This window comes from Balaenoptera acutorostrata, chromosome 18 (assembly GCF_949987535.1).
Source record: "Balaenoptera acutorostrata chromosome 18, mBalAcu1.1, whole genome shotgun sequence".
Classification (NCBI taxonomy): domain Eukaryota; kingdom Metazoa; phylum Chordata; class Mammalia; order Artiodactyla; family Balaenopteridae; genus Balaenoptera; species Balaenoptera acutorostrata.
In genome coordinates, this window is record NC_080081.1 from 2,596,731 (window position 1) to 2,611,935 (window position 15,205).

A 15,205-nucleotide genomic window follows, 5' to 3' on the forward strand; every position below is an offset into this window, starting at 1 on the left:
GACTATTCTTCTTACAGCTTGCATGGACTTTGAGAAATTCCATACCCAAACCTCAGAATTAATATGGTTCTAACTTGACTTCATTGGTAAAGCTCCTGCCAAGCAGATTATTACAGAAGGAAGCAGAGCTGCCTGGCAAAGTTCTCTGCAAGGAGGGCAATACCGAATATCCGTTTTATGTTTTCAATACTCTCCCGCTCCCCACTCTCTTCCCCTCCCTCTCCCCTCCCCTCCCTCTTCCACCACCATTTCTTCTTTACTTTCACATGTCTTGAAATAATAAAAAATGTGTTTATTTCTTCACCTGTGCTGTAATATACAGCACAGTCCCCTGCCCTGCCACGCGATGATCTTTTCTTCTGTAATTCAGGTTATCGGCACCGGGCCCTTGGGAGAGAAAGGAGAGCGGGGGTACCCAGGGGCTCCAGGGTTGAAAGGGGAGCCAGGCCCCAAAGGTAAGGTCCTTCCCTCTTTCTTTCCCTCCTTCTCCCTCGTCTCCTTTCTTTTTTCCATCTTTGTCCTGCGCTCATGCACATTTTGATAACACCTGAGCGCCATGCAGGACCACGTGGTGACCGAGTGCTGTTCAAGTTCATCTTCTGCAATCCCACTGGGTTTCCAAGAGCCCGTCTCCCTGCATCTCTGCAGTGTCAGGGGCGCGGCATCTCCCCAAGTTCAGAGCTCCCTGTCCCCGGGACCGTGGGTACCCACGAGCACAGAAATTCTCAACATAACCACGAGTGAACCAGGCTCAGTTTGTCCCACTCTCTCTTCTTCCGTTTAGGTTTCCCAGGAATACAAGGCCCGCCAGGCTCTCCAGGTGAGCATCCGTAAATTATTTGTTTAGAGTATTTGTACACCTTCTACGCGGTTTCTGTTCCTGAACATGTTTGTCCTCTGCATTAGTTAGATACTTGCATACAATGGCTAGCAATTTTGTTACACATTTTTCTAGCTCTGAAAACAACGCGTGCTCCTAGGACAGTGTTTATTTTGTAAATGACAGGTTAACATGTAGTTATAAACATGTATTTCACAGGTGGGACTTCTTACATCTCTCATCAAGTTATCCTGTCTCCCTGCCTCTGATCTAACCCCCTGCCTTTCAGCCTCCTTCCGGCTGCTCCCGGGGGCACCGTCGGCCTGTCGGAAGACCTCCACCCGCACCCAGCATCGTTGCTCTCCCTTGCCCTGTCTGGAATTGCCTTTGTTTCTCGGCTTGAGACCAGACTCAAGGCTGAAACCTCTTCTAACTAATCTAATCACCTCTCATCTTGCTTCTCGGTGGACTCCTGCGTCACTGAGCTTATACTAAGTCTGCAGCTGTTCTGTGCTGGTTTTGCATTTCTAACGGATTGCGTAATCGGAGGCTGGGAGTTGCACTTCTCTGTATGTACAGATGCCCGTCTGTATACACTGCAGGCGTGTAATCCCAGGTCCTAAAGCAGAGGTAACAAGTGCTCGGCTTGAAACCCTCGGGTGCCCTGGAATTGATACCACACGAAGTGCTCATAGCTCTTAACTGAAGGTTTTGGTTTTGTCTGTTTTTATTTTTAATTTTTATTTCTTATTCTTTTTTGTCAGTTTCTTTTTTCCCTTCCTGACAGTTCTTAAGTCCCCCCAGAACCCCTTCCTTTGTTTTTGCTGGAACAGACAACACCTGGACAACCCAGCCCCACCGTCTAAGATTCGCAGCAGCGGTGGCTCAAGGCCGCCTTCACTGCCCTGCGTGCCTCCTTTCTGCTAAAATTTTGGCATCTGCCCTTAGAATCCTCCCTTTTCTCTCTTTTCCACCCCTTTCCTCTCCTTGGTTGCAAAGCTTACTGGACCTTCCAGCTGTTCTCGTGAACATGTTACTTCACGTCTCCTGGCAGCATCTGCAGTTCTACTTTCTAAAACCTCCTATCTGACCCCGTTAGTGTCTTAAGCCGTCGTTTTTAGAAACTGTCTTTGAAGTTGCTCTGGCCTTGTCTGCTCCCACCCCCTGCTGACTGCGGAGGCCCTCGGCCTCAGGTCCCGCCTCCCTGCCTCTCTGAGGGTCATCCTTCATCCTTCCTTTCCTTCTCCCACACCAGCTCTGGGGTAGGGATGGGGCTGGAGCCCCCGCGGATGGCCTCCAGTTCTTTTACGCGCTGTGCTCGCAGGTTCAGCGACTCACAAGCTCTCACCTGGGACTCAAGTTCACATTTGGGGTTTGGGGGTCTGTCCATCCTTCCTCGGAGCTCCTTCTGCCCTGACTCTTCCCGTGTCACCTCATCCGTCTGTTTTCACGCCCCTGCACCTGTCGGCCGGATGCTGGGACCAGAGGCCAGCTCTCTGCTCTCCAGAGCACAAAGTCACTTCACCTGCAGCCTACTGGACCGTTGTGTCTCAAGCACTAGGTCAAAACCCTTCTCGGCTGTCAGAGGGCCCTACGATCTTGTCCCCTCCAAACTCACAGCGGCTTACCTCGACTTCCCGTGCTCAGCTCTGATCTCCACCTGACTTCACGCTCTTTCCGGGGCTGTCTTCCTTGTCCTGACTCTGCGCTTTAGCTGCTTCCCACTCACTTCCCACCCACTTTGCCTCCTGACCACGTCTGCTTTGTTTAAGGACACTTCTTACGCCTTTCTTTATTCTCTAAGCAGAAATGGAAAGTACTCTCTCTAACCTACTGGGGACACTATTTGCGCTGAAGGAAATTCACAGATGTTAATGTCTACACAATGAGCCCCTTTTCCTTGCAGTGACTTTGTAGGGAGCCTTTGCCCAACAGCATTTACGTGGTGAGAAGCTAATGCAGTTTCTCACTTGTCCAGAGCAGTTCCCCTTTCAGCCATGGTCATTTTCCTGTGAACAGAGTGACGATAACCAGTGTGGCTGTCGGCATGGCACTTGGTATTGTGCTGTGTCCATGAGTTCTGTTCTGGTTTCAGGCTTCCCGATACCAGGGCTGACTGGTGCCCCTGGCTTCCCCGGTGAAAGAGGAGAGAAAGGTGACCAGGGCTTGCCAGGCGTGTCCTTGCCCGGACCAGGTGGAAGGGATGGGCTACCGGGCCCCCCTGGGCCCCCCGGCCCCCCTGGGCAGCCAGGCCACACAAGTGAGTTCCCTCTGGGCCCATTTTGCGTGGTGTCCTGTCCAGGACAGATGGGGGGCAGGGCTGGGGAAGGTGTAGTGCCAGAGGCTGGGTGCCCAGCGACTTATGAATTGTTCGTATCTCACTTAGTTGTCTTTGCAGAGTTAGTCACTGCAGAAAGGAAGAGTGAACATAAACTAATGAAACTGGTTTAGAGGAATAGGGGCCAACCTAACCAGCATCTAAAGTTAGAAAGCAAACCAGTTGAGTTGTAGGGTTCTTACTGGGAAAGGAACGCATTCTGTTCATCTAGAGACACAAGCTGGTACTAAGACACACACACACACACACACACACACACACACACACGGAGAAGGGGCTGCTTTGTCTGTAAGTGACTTCAAATCTGAACGGTAGTTTACCTGGACTTTTCTCGTCTGCCCACCATCAAAGCTGAGCACGGAACAGGAACCTCTTGATTCAGTGAAGGGGGCTCTGTAGCTCCAGAGTAATTGCAATGCAAAATAAAAGAAACTTTGAGGGGGTTTAAACTAATCGTTCCAGTGGGCGTAAGCTCAGACCTCCAGCGTGTGCTCAGCCGAGCGTCTGAGGCACGGGTCCTCTGTGGGTTGTGGGAAGGGGGTCTCCACGCTGTAGGTGCCGGGTGGCTTATTTGCTGGAATGCAGACCCACCTCCATGAAAGGACTTCTCACGGATGAAGTTACGTAGGGAGGCCAGATATGGAGTGGATGGGACAAGTGATTCCAGATGTGAAGCTTCACTGGGAATGGAGCGGCGTGAACTTCCTCAGACCTGTTGTTCATGGGCCAGAGGGATGGGTCCCCTGTGACCTTATGGGGACTTCCTCCCCTTCTGATGTGAAACGTGGAGAATGAAGATCAAATATCGAAGTCTTCGAGGCATGCAGTCCAAAGTCACTTTTTCTCTGTGTGTCCAAGAGGAGGCTGCAGGCGTCAGAAGGGCCTTTGGGTCCTTATTCATTCATTCCTTGGTCACTTACTCATTCAACAAACATTGGCGTGCCTATGATACACCAGGCGCTGCCCTAAGACCTGTGACAAAGCCCACAAAACAATCCTGTCCTCCTGGGGCATGCACTCTGAGACAGAAATCAAGTAAATAAGTATCAGTAGATTATGTGGTAGCAGGAGGTGACAAATACAGGAGGAAAGGAAGCCGGGAAGGGAAGACAGAGGTCTGGGCCGTGCGTGGGTTCTAGCTTTAAAAAGAGTGATCGGCAAAGACCCTGGCGAGAGAGCCAACCGTGGGGAGATGTAGAACCTTTTTTTCATATTCGTAGTTTGCCAGTTCTGAAATGTGAACGAGTCTCACGGAAAGACTTGAACTTCTCCCTGCTGTGAATTGTGTAGGATGTGTCGGCTGATTACGTTGGGATAGGTACCCTCCAGGTTTCCGGGTTGCCCTTTCCAGTCTGTGCAAATTAGGTGACTCACAATCACAGCGTGCTGAGCGATCATTTATCAGTGAGGTTTTTACACACATCTACAGCGCACGTTAAAGGGGCTGCATCTTAACGAATCGCCACTTTGGGACCCTTCGATTGCTCCTTCACCGGGGAGCGTGGAGCTGCCTTCAGCCCTGTCCGCTCCTGCGCTCTGGTCCCGTGTGGCTGCAGCCCTCCCCGCCCTTGACGGCCGAGCCTCCCTGAGCAGACCGTGTAAACGTCGAACCTGAACTTGCCCTTCAGAACCCCTCAGACACATCCCTGTATTCTTGCTTTAGACTTAAAATTATTTAAAATTCATTTTGATGAGGACGGTAACTTGCCTTCCTACCAGGGCTGTGTAGGGATTCTGATGGAGAGGAAGCTGGCGGGAGGTGTGTCCTGGAAAAATAATAATTTTACGTCTGTTAGCGTTCACGCACCTGTGTTTCCAGCATCGGGGGGTCCAGCCACCTCGGCTTGCAGGGCTGGGAATGAGTTCTTCCCAGGCAAGGAATTAAGAGAAGCTTTTTGAAGCATAAAAACGACTCCACTCTGTTCAAGACCGATGGGGTCACCAAGGAGCCGGCCGGAGCCAGAGGACCCAGGGCAGAGATACGGCCACCCCACGGTTCCTCCTCGCCTGTGCTTTATTCAGAGAAGCTCCCAGGAAAACAGCTACAAGCAAACAAAAAACCCCTGGACTTCATTTCTTACACACTTGAAACTTTTTCCTCTGAGCTCTAAACAAAGTCATCAAGCAGAGAAGTTTGGGCTCTTTTTTAGGCCTTTGTGTCTGCGGAGAGCACACCCACCGTTGCCCCAGCATCCCTTGTGAAAAGCCCAAAAGGCTGGGGATGCTTCTCGCCCTCTGTCCATCCCGATGGAGCTGATGTGTGAGCTGGGGGGGAGTAGGAGCTGCAGCCGTGAATGTCTGGGCTACGGTTGTGACCGGTGCCCGCAGAGCCTCACGTTCAAGCACGCACTCTGTCACTTTCCTTCAAAGATACTGGAGAAGGAAATATAAACTCTATCACTGTGTGTATTCGAAAACAATACTTTTTTTTTACTGGAACCCACAACAGATGGTGTTTGCGTCACTGCAGTTCATTTTCATGCTTCTTCACATCAATAATGCTCAGAATTGAATAGGAACAAACAATTAGTGTTGTCTTCCCACGGGCAGTCTGTGTCTCTAAGATAATGAGTACTTCGCTGTAAGTTTGCTCAGGAGGAAAAAAAGGCATAAAGTTGCTGAAGTCTCTGTGTTGACTTCACAGATGTAGGACATGGACAAATCATTGAAGTTTTTGAGCCTCAGTTTCTTAACCTGTGACGTAAGGGAGATGGTGTGTACCTTGCAAGATAACATGAAATAAGGTTCAGGACAGGGCTAACGTGCTGGAATAAGCGTTAGAATTGTAAAATAGAACTTTTAGCATCGACAGCTTGTGACGGGGCGTGGATGGATGCTGTGTGCGCTGGTCATGTTTTACAAGTTAACGTACTAGGATTGTTTCAAAGCAGACCACAGCTGGATTTCTAATAAACCTAAATAACCTTGCCAAAGGTTATTGCCAAATAACCTAAATAAAGTTTGGTTTTGTAATAGATTGAATCAAGAGAGGGTGAGAACACCTAGCTTCTGTTTGGTGGGAGTGGTCCTCTAATTGTTAAACATCCATTGCAGATGGAATTGTGGAATGCCAGCCCGGGCCACCAGGTGACCAGGGCCCTCCCGGAAGTCCGGGGCAGCCGGGGTTGACAGGCGAAGTTGGAGAAAAAGGTGAGAGATTTAATTTTTTAAAAAAATGTTGATTGTGCTTGGGCGTGTGATACATTTCTACATACTTACTGGCTTTGGGTGGACATGGGTATCTTCTTCCATTATTTGAAGCTCTCCTCAAAGTCCATGCCTAAGACGTGTCTCCTGACAGCTCTGCTGAGATTGTTGGGCGTTGAAGAGACAGTTATCACCTGGGAGACAACGGGGAGACGGGCCCTGAAGTCAGATTCCCTGTTCTTTACCCTCTGTGAGGTCAGCAGATTAAATTCTCAGATTGATACCTTCCTGCGATCCTTCGGTTCAGAGTCAGAGATTGCATTCTCCGAGAATGCACGTCTTTCCTTGAAGCCGGATCACAAGTGTGTATACAGAATGCTCACCACCCCTCAATCCCCGTTTCCGTAATCAGTGTGAGCAGATCTGCGCTGATGAATCAGCCACCTCCACCCTTGGCTCTGAGTTTTATCTTAAACTTTTCAAGTGCCGTCTGCAATGCCAACGCGGGACTCATCATAATCCTTCACAATCTTGGGAACGATGGATTATCACTGCACAAACAGTCCCGTCTTAGAGTGGAGTAAACAAAGGATGTTCCAGTGTTTATTCAGTATATGTCTCTTAATACCCAGAGAGTAGAACAAAGAGAGGGCGGCCCCCCAAAACTGATCCCTGTGGGTCCCTTTTCTGGCTTTGGATCGCAAAGAGTTTTTGCTCTTCAAAAGTCTGAAGCTCAAATGCATGGAAAATGTCTTAGAATTTTGACAGCCGTGTAAGTTGCAGAACCTTAGATGAAAGCGATCTTAGAATTCAAGCGGGGAGGATTGTGCCACCAGCTGGCGTGTCATTTGTTTTTCATGAGTCTCCCTAGTGACCAGTTGCTTAGCACTTTCTGAGATGGGCTGTTCCATTTTGTGACGGAGCCAATGGTCGGAAGGTTCTTTGTACTGAGAGGTGTGTTCATCCGTCCCCCGGCTCCGAAGAGGAGCCTCTTTCTTCCTGTGCCTTCACGCCCCGCGGTGGAGCCGTCAGCCTGCCCAGACTGCAGTGCGAGGTCTCCCCGCCGTCCACGTCCAGCCTCAGGACAGACACCCACGGATCCCATAGCACCTGCGGCTTGGCTGGGTTACTAGGCAACTAACAGTGCATCCCTCCCACTGATGCGCTCCTGTTCTGCCCTTGTTCCTGACACTGGGGCCTGGTGTGGGGTGTGCCTGGGGCTGGGGTGCCGGTCAGGGTGAGGGGACGAGGGGCACACAGCCCAGCCTCTGTGACTGCTGAGTGACAGCTTCTCCACGTGTGCTCTGCTCTCTGTTGGCCTTATCTGTGCCTAGAAACCTGACATTTAAGGTTCAGGACACACGCACATCTAAGACACTCGAAGGCCTTTTAGCTTAGTTTGAAAATCAAGATGTAAGAGGTTAGAGTTTCCAAAGAAAGGCATTTCCTCCCATTTTCATGTGCTGGGGTCCCTCTCCTCTTGGGTCCTCCATGTCAGGTCAGGTCTTTGCCCTGGATTTTGTGCCTTCTTACTCCCATCTGTCATTTGTCAGCCTGGAACATAGGTTTAAAGTCCAGGAGTTATATGTGCAGTTGGCTAAAAAATACAAAATCAAAGAGAAAGATGATGGGAAGTTTTAGGATTAGAGACAAAATGACAGAGTCGAGTCATCTCAGGCTGATGGGAAAACGGAGTTCTGGATCACTTTTTAGTGAGGCAGGGCCTGTGCCTTGGCAGGGCAGAAGGATGGGATTCCTTAGAAGGGCACCCGTGGTTACCTGTGATGTGTGCAGAGGGCGGAGGGTGGGCCCCGTGTCAGGGACACACGGCCACTGGCAGGTGGACGCATCTGGAGCAGGTGTTGGGTAAACGGTGGCCTCCTCTTCCCTCTCCTGTGCTGTCCCTATGCTTCAGGGGATTCTGCTCACCTGTTCTATATAATACCCCGTGTCTCCTTTTTTAGGTCAGAAAGGAGATAGTTGCCTCATCTGTGACTCAACAGGACTTCGTGGGCCCCCAGGGCCACAGGGACCCCCCGGAGAAATAGGTAAGGCCCCAAATGTGAAAGGGACCAGGTCAGAATTTGCTTTGATGGGTTGGAACCTTCACAGTGAAGCATATCTTACTCCCTGACCTGATTTTCTCCATCAACACTAAAGCACGAGATGAGAATGTGAAGCCACAGTTCTAGGATTTGTCCATTTTGTTGAAAATTATCAAGATGACTTACAAATTCAGCATCAGAAAGATTTCCTAGTCAAAGGATAGCAGCATATGGTTCACACAGCTCTGCAAATTTCCTTATCTCAGAGGAGGTTACCTGCCTGCTTTGGTTTAAGTGGCCCCTGGGCTTGCGGGCGGGGGTTTGTAGCCATTCCGCATCAGTGTTACTCGTGTGCATTTGGGGGTCCCTCTTCCCCCTTCTGAGCCCATCTTGGGCATTTTTGTTATTACTGTCTCGAGATGCTTCAAACATCATCTACTTAGTATGAAGATCTTTGCACTTTTGAATCGTGAAAAGGTAAAAATGTTTTCAGCTCTTTGAAAGTGTCTCATCAACAATGTGCTGAATCTTTCCTCTGTCTCTTGCGAAAGGTTTCCCAGGACAGCCAGGGGCCAAGGGCGACAGAGGTTTACCCGGCAGGGATGGTCTTGAAGGATTGCCTGTAAGTAAACCTGTCTGAGTTCCTAGACATATTAGAAGTTGCCACCGAGCAAACCAGCAAAGGCACGTATCGTTGCATTTGCATATGGACTCCTGCTTTATTTGGGAGCTGGTAAAGGATCACTTTGTCGAGCAGTTAGAATTACTCCCCGTGTCTCTCCTGACTGATTGACCTGAGGATAAGTAGGACCATTGCATCCAGAACCTGCACCCCAACTTGCCTTTCTTCTCACCTGGTCAGAATTCAGTTGCCGCTTACCTGTTTCCAGGCATGACCGAGTGCTTGTGGTCACTTTCCCGCAGGGTCTCTGGTGCTACCAAGAGTCACCTCTAGCAGCCACACTGTTGAGTTGTCTTTTTACACCATCATCCAGTCTCACACCAGATAATCTAAAGCTTGTCAGTGAATAAGTTCAGCGCTGACGGTGTCTATGGCAGTGAAGGAGCACTGGCTGATTTTCCTCTAGGAATTTGAACGATTCCTTTCTTCTTCTTACAGATACAGAATTTGAATACTCCTATCACCAACATCTATTGCAAAGACACTTTTTCAAATCTATAGATGAAATATCTCGATCACAAGGACATGAAACCTTTCAGTTAGACAGAACACCATTTTCTTAACCTTTCTACGTTGTTTTAAAAGAAGCCATTGAATAGCAGATTATAGTAATAATCTTAAATATTGAAGGACGTTATTTTTTTGTGCATGTAATCAGCTCTATTTCTAAAGCTTTTAAGCCTTTGGGCTTTGTTCTAGTATTTTCTTTGTGCTTCTCAGTTCTGTTAAGCATTAACCAGTTTCTACAATTTCTTTCATTCCTTTTTTTCTTTTTCCTTTTCTTTTGTCGTAAATGGAAAGAAAGTCAAATCTTTAGCATTATTCTTTTTTGGTTGTAGGTCTTTAACATTTGTAATTTAAGAAGATATTTCTGGAAGGTTCTGTAAAAGCAGGTCAGGGCAAAAGTGAGTTGAAATAGGAATGAAACAGCTGGAATCCAGCAATAGTTTTCTCCTTTTGAAGTTAAGTCATGGGCTTCTGCTTTCCAGAACTTCCCTGGTGCCTGGGGAGCTAAGTTAGAAGTCGCACTTGTTTAACATATTTCTAAATAAGTTGGAAGTTCACAAAGCTGGGAACGCTGACTGTGGTGGTGATCAAAGTGGGAACAACTTTGAAGGCAACAGACATAGTCTGGGCACGGTCTTTATCTACTCGGCCTTCCTGGAATACTTCCTGCCTCCACTCTGCCTGGAACCCAGTGCAGACACCCGCCCACCCCCAGCCCCAAATCCAATATAAATGAGAAAAGAGGAAGGAGGATGGTTGAGGAGAAGTCACGATAAAGAAAAAAACAAAGAAAATGTCCAACAAAAATGCGAATCCCCATGCCTTGCCCATCCAGGGAGCATCTTTCTTGGTGCAGAGGGAAAACACTTCTAAAAACTGTTCTGTGGGTAAATAACCTAAGAGAAGATAATCATTTTCCTTTTATTAGATGCTATATCATAGCTCCGTGGTTTAACTAGCTCAAAAATGTGGTACCCTTATTTCGAATTTGGCTGGAGGCTAAAAGAGGCTCCGCCAACCAGGGGAGCAAACTGGAAAGCAGATTCCAGTGAAGAAAGCTCTGATTCTGCATTTGATTTAGGTAGCGTTTCTGGGACATGTCCTCTGAAAGCTGAGGGTTTGATTTGGGGAAAGGAGGACAGACCACAAGAGGCGGGCTCCAGGCCGAGATGACGAAGCCCAGCCCCCAGGCAGGTCCGGGGTCACTGGGGGTGACCTGGGTTAATTGAAACGAACTTCTCCCAGCTTTTCCCATGGTGGCACTACTTTCTAGAAGCAGACTGCACAAGTTGTCAGATCGCCTCCAACTTACGTAGCCAACGCTAAACTTCCAAGACAGCGTCTGATTCTTCGACATTTATCCTGCGGGATGTGCATCAAAAGACCCTTGAATCACTTAGGATTAGCAAAGAATCCACGTGAGATGTCCTAGGGTTGTAAATGTCAATTTTCAAAGAAGTCCTAGATTTCTCCCTTAAACAGGACGATGGCTGACACGGTCATCCGTATGAAAATAAAAACTTGTATTTTTCTCACCCTGTGCTCATAGTATTAGAAAATACCATACTTCTAAGCTGTGAATAATCAACATAAAATAACATAAGGGGTGCTTCCGGTTTGAGAAAAATATGCACTGGTTGTAATTTCTTACGTTGGCCTTTACTTTTTATTGGTGAACATTGCTGGTTCAACATACACGTCCTCCGGTACCTCCCTCTTGTAGACATTAAGGACACACAGACAGGAAGCCTTGGTCCTGCCCTCACAGCCCTGAAAGGCTAGTGGAGAGACAGAAGGCAAGCAAATGTCCCTAACAGAGCAAGGAGGACCATACAGGACACGGAGGAAACACGGGAGAAGGCCACCAGGGCCTATCCGGAAGGGCTTCCAAGATTAGCTGGGCCTTAGGGAGGTACAGGAGCTAATGTTAACTAGAGAGAAAAAGCGACAAAATACCACAGCAGCTTTCAACCAAATAATGAATTTTCCATGTCCTCTGCTAGACTTTCTGGCGGGTGGCTGGTGGAGATAGTAGGACTAGAGTAAATACGATAGATTGGGTATCTTTCCCCTTCCTTCCCTGAGTAGATCTGAGTGAAGTGTCCTCTGTCACAAGGGGCACTTCCAGCTCAGGGCCAGCTCCAACCAGCTGTGTCCAGTACTTTGAGGAGTACATGTTACAGGTACACACAGAGGGGTGTGTGTGTGTGTGTGTGTGCATGCGTGTGTGTGTGCACGCACTGCGGTTCACCTACATCCAAGAACCGTTTCAAAGGGAGTTTACAAAAAGGAGTTCAAACCACATGAATTCTTCAAGAGTTTAAATTCTGCCAAGTGAGTGGGGAGGTTGAAGAGATCCCTCTCTCAGAGAACAGGTAACTGAGGCAGTTGTTTAAAGCCTTGGGCCTCTTCCTGGTGAACCCCACTCTCAAGGGGAGCTGGCGGAGGAACCATCCAGGGGGTGGGCATTCCTTGAAGACCCCCCTTTCCAGGAACTGAGAAGTGTTCCAGTGTGTGTCTCTTGGGAAACTTAATTCTATTCTGCTGACAGCTCAAAAGCCCAGTTGCAGAGCTGCCCTGGTGCTCCCTTCCCCGACTTGCCTCTTTCCAGGTGCTCTGGGCCTCCTTATCTCTTCCGGGATTAGGGCTGTGCGCGTGAGAGGCAAGCTGTGTGATTTCAGCACCGACCAGACTTAGGAAACGTGGCTGTTCTCAGCCTCCATCTCTGGTTCCTGGGCCCGGGAATCGTACATCCAGCCCCTTCCAGCCGTAGCTGAGCTGTTCTTGGGAATGTCAGCAGTTGTAAGAGACAAGAAAGCTACCTAAGGACTGATCTACGGGCTGGGCCCAGCGCTTCTCCTTTGCTCTCCCGCCCTGTCCCCGTCTCCATTACTAGAGGCTCTTTAAGGGCCGCACAGCAGTGAGGTCAGGTCAGGGCTTTGTCACAGAGCTGCTGGCTTTTTTTTGCTCCTACACAGGGAACGGGGAGCTCTAAACCCATCCCCACTTTTCAAGGTGGAGTCCTGATTTCCTTGTTGTCGGTTTGCTCTATGGATGGGCGTCTTCAGTGGTGGCCTCATAAGGCTTTGTTCTCGCAGGGACCGCAAGGTGTGCCAGGGCTGATGGGCCAGCCAGGAACCAAGGGCGAGCCTGGCGAGATTTACTTCGAAATGCGACTCAAGGGCGACAAAGGGGACCCGGGTTTCCCAGGCCAGCCCGGCATGCCAGGCAGAGCAGGCTCTCCCGGAAGAGACGGCCATCCGGGTCTGCCCGGCCCCAAAGGCTCCCCGGTATGTTGATTCCCAGACTTTGAAGGTGCGCTTGACAGATGATGGCTATGCAAAGAATGGAGGAAGGAGTAATTGGTATCATGTCGACCTGTTTTCACCGGGGGGGTCCTTGTTGTAAACGAACTTGTCTCACGTTCACTGGAAAACTGTAGTCTGTAAACCTAGGTGTGATAGCCTTGACTTGAACGATTAGGTGATAAGGGGTCAGTGTCTTCTGATGGATCTGGGGGAACTGAAAAGACCTCCATATGTCGGACGGGAGGTGAATTTTAAAGTTAGCGGCGTTCAAGTCACCCTTTCAAAGAAGATTCCAGATATAAGTGCCTTCCTCTTTGGAGCGTCTCCTTATGTCTGGGTTGGGAGGGCGATTGCTCAGCTTAGAGGAGAGAATGCCGGTTTCATTTATTAACTACAAGGTGACCTTTGCAGACGGGTTGAAGTTAATAAGTAGCACAGCTAGTTAAACTCTGGCACTTTTTTACCATGGATGGTGGAAAAATGCGACGCAGATCGGAGTGCTGGTATGTCTGCTAACTTGTCTTTTTCTCTTTTCGCTTCAGGGTTCAGTAGGATTAAAAGGAGAACGTGGCCCCCCGGGAGGAGTTGGATTCCCCGGCAGCCGTGGTGATGTCGGCCCTCCTGGGCCTCCAGGGTTTGGCCCTATTGGCCCCATTGGTGACAAAGGACAGATGGGCTTTCCGGGAAACCCCGGGTCCCCAGGCCTGCCAGGTGAGGCCTGGGGACCTCAAGTGCCACACGCAGATGCCAGGAGCCCTGGGCTCAGTGACATGGGGACGTGGGTCTGGTTTCAGTTCTGCCAGGAGGGGGGATGAGGCCTGAGCAACCTTTCCTTAGTGTTTCTGTATCTCGTTCCTTCCTTTATGAGATGGGCCAGTGGCGTGGAGGGTCTGGATAACAGGAACTTGAAGGTATAGGTGATTTCCTTATAAATAAGTACGCCATATGCAGCAGAGAAGGTCAGCCTTTTGTGTGGATGTGGAAGTGATGCCAGCCTGAGCCCGTCTTCTGTTTCTCCCCGATGAGCGGTCCCTTTTGGCTTCTGTGTATCCCAAGCCACATACTTACTCTTCACCCCTCCGCTGAGGTGCACACGCTCAGTGACTGATCCACAGCTGCTCTGACTTGGCTGTTGAATTTCGGGGTAGTTCCAGCCGTTTGTTGACTGTTTTTCCACGTGGTTCTGTGTGCCACGCGCTGAGCTAAGCGACCAGAGAGGAAGCAAGTCAGAGGCCGCCCACCCTCCTGGAGCCCACCGCCCGGGCTTTGGTGGAGAACGTGGGAGGGGGCTGTGTGAGGGTTTCCCACGGACGCGCTCCACTGCGTCCTCACGACGGGCTTATCTTCAGGGACGGAAGTGAAAGGGGGTCCCCGGGCCCCGCACACAGTAGGCTGTCAGTGACTTCTTAGTTGAATATGATTCCGGGAAGAAATGGAACATTGACATCATTGCCTAGGAAACCTGGAGGAGAAGAGGCCAGGAACGGCCTGGACACAGAGGACAGAAGCACGTGTGCTGTGACTAAGATGGCTTAAGAGTTGTAGAAATGAATGAAAGGTGATTTGGGGTGGTTAAAGGTGTGTGGCCAGTAAGCCTGGAGAAGCCTAGTAACTAAGAAGCTGGAAGAACAAGGTTTCCAACAGGAGAGACTCAGCAGCGATTACAGTCTGGCCTTGCTCTCACACGTTTGCTGATTCTGTCCCGAGCCATGTATCCAGCCCAAGTTTCGTCAGTTCCTGTCCCCACTGGGAACTGTTATTTCCTTATGAAGACCCAGTGTAGGGTTCGTCAGCTTTGTAGTGCAGGACACATCAGCAGCCTTTGACGGAGGTCCAAGTACAGCGCCTTGCTGGAAGGGCTATTGTTATCGTCATCGTTGGGTGATCGTTGGTTACTCACCAAGTGAGGACTCCGTTGATGATTGCTCTTTGATTAGCGAGGAACCCAGGAACGTCTCTCTTACGACTCCTTTCGGGGCAGGAAAATGCTGGGTTTGACGGAGAAACACCCCGGGTCTCGGAAAGGGGCCTCTGGTCACTAACCCCACACTCCTAATTCCCAAATCGCCATCTCAAGTGTTCTTCGTGCTTCCAGAATCTGAACACTTGCAGCGTGTAAAAAGGAATCAGGTTTTTTTTTCCTCGGCCAGAAACTACCATCAGAAAAGCCAGTGGGACACAAACAGATACCTCTTGACGGGATGGGAAGAGGGTTCCCGAAAGAGGCAATGCTGAAAGTGCTGTCGGTCAGTTGTCCGCATTCTGGAGGGTTCCTTGGCCATCCAGACCCAGGCAGCTTTGGGCTTAGAAACCCGACTTCTTTGATCTGCCAGAGCTGTGTTTAGTCTGATGGTCATA

The 15,205-nt window shown here is 49.6% G+C and overlaps 1 protein-coding gene across 1 annotated transcript in view; it reads left to right on the forward strand.

Moving 5' to 3' along the window:
• The window catches only part of COL4A1 (collagen type IV alpha 1 chain), a 151,914-nt gene that overhangs the window by 107,087 nt on the left and 29,622 nt on the right, over positions 1-15,205 (forward strand). Inside the window, exons 19-26 of the mRNA XM_057533226.1 lie at positions 371-455; positions 785-820; positions 2,916-3,080; positions 6,213-6,308; positions 8,270-8,353; positions 8,902-8,972; positions 12,638-12,829; positions 13,390-13,558. Coding sequence (XP_057389209.1) covers positions 371-455; positions 785-820; positions 2,916-3,080; positions 6,213-6,308; positions 8,270-8,353; positions 8,902-8,972; positions 12,638-12,829; positions 13,390-13,558 — 898 coding nt within the window. The remainder of the gene's footprint in view (positions 1-370; positions 456-784; positions 821-2,915; positions 3,081-6,212; positions 6,309-8,269; positions 8,354-8,901; positions 8,973-12,637; positions 12,830-13,389; positions 13,559-15,205) is intronic.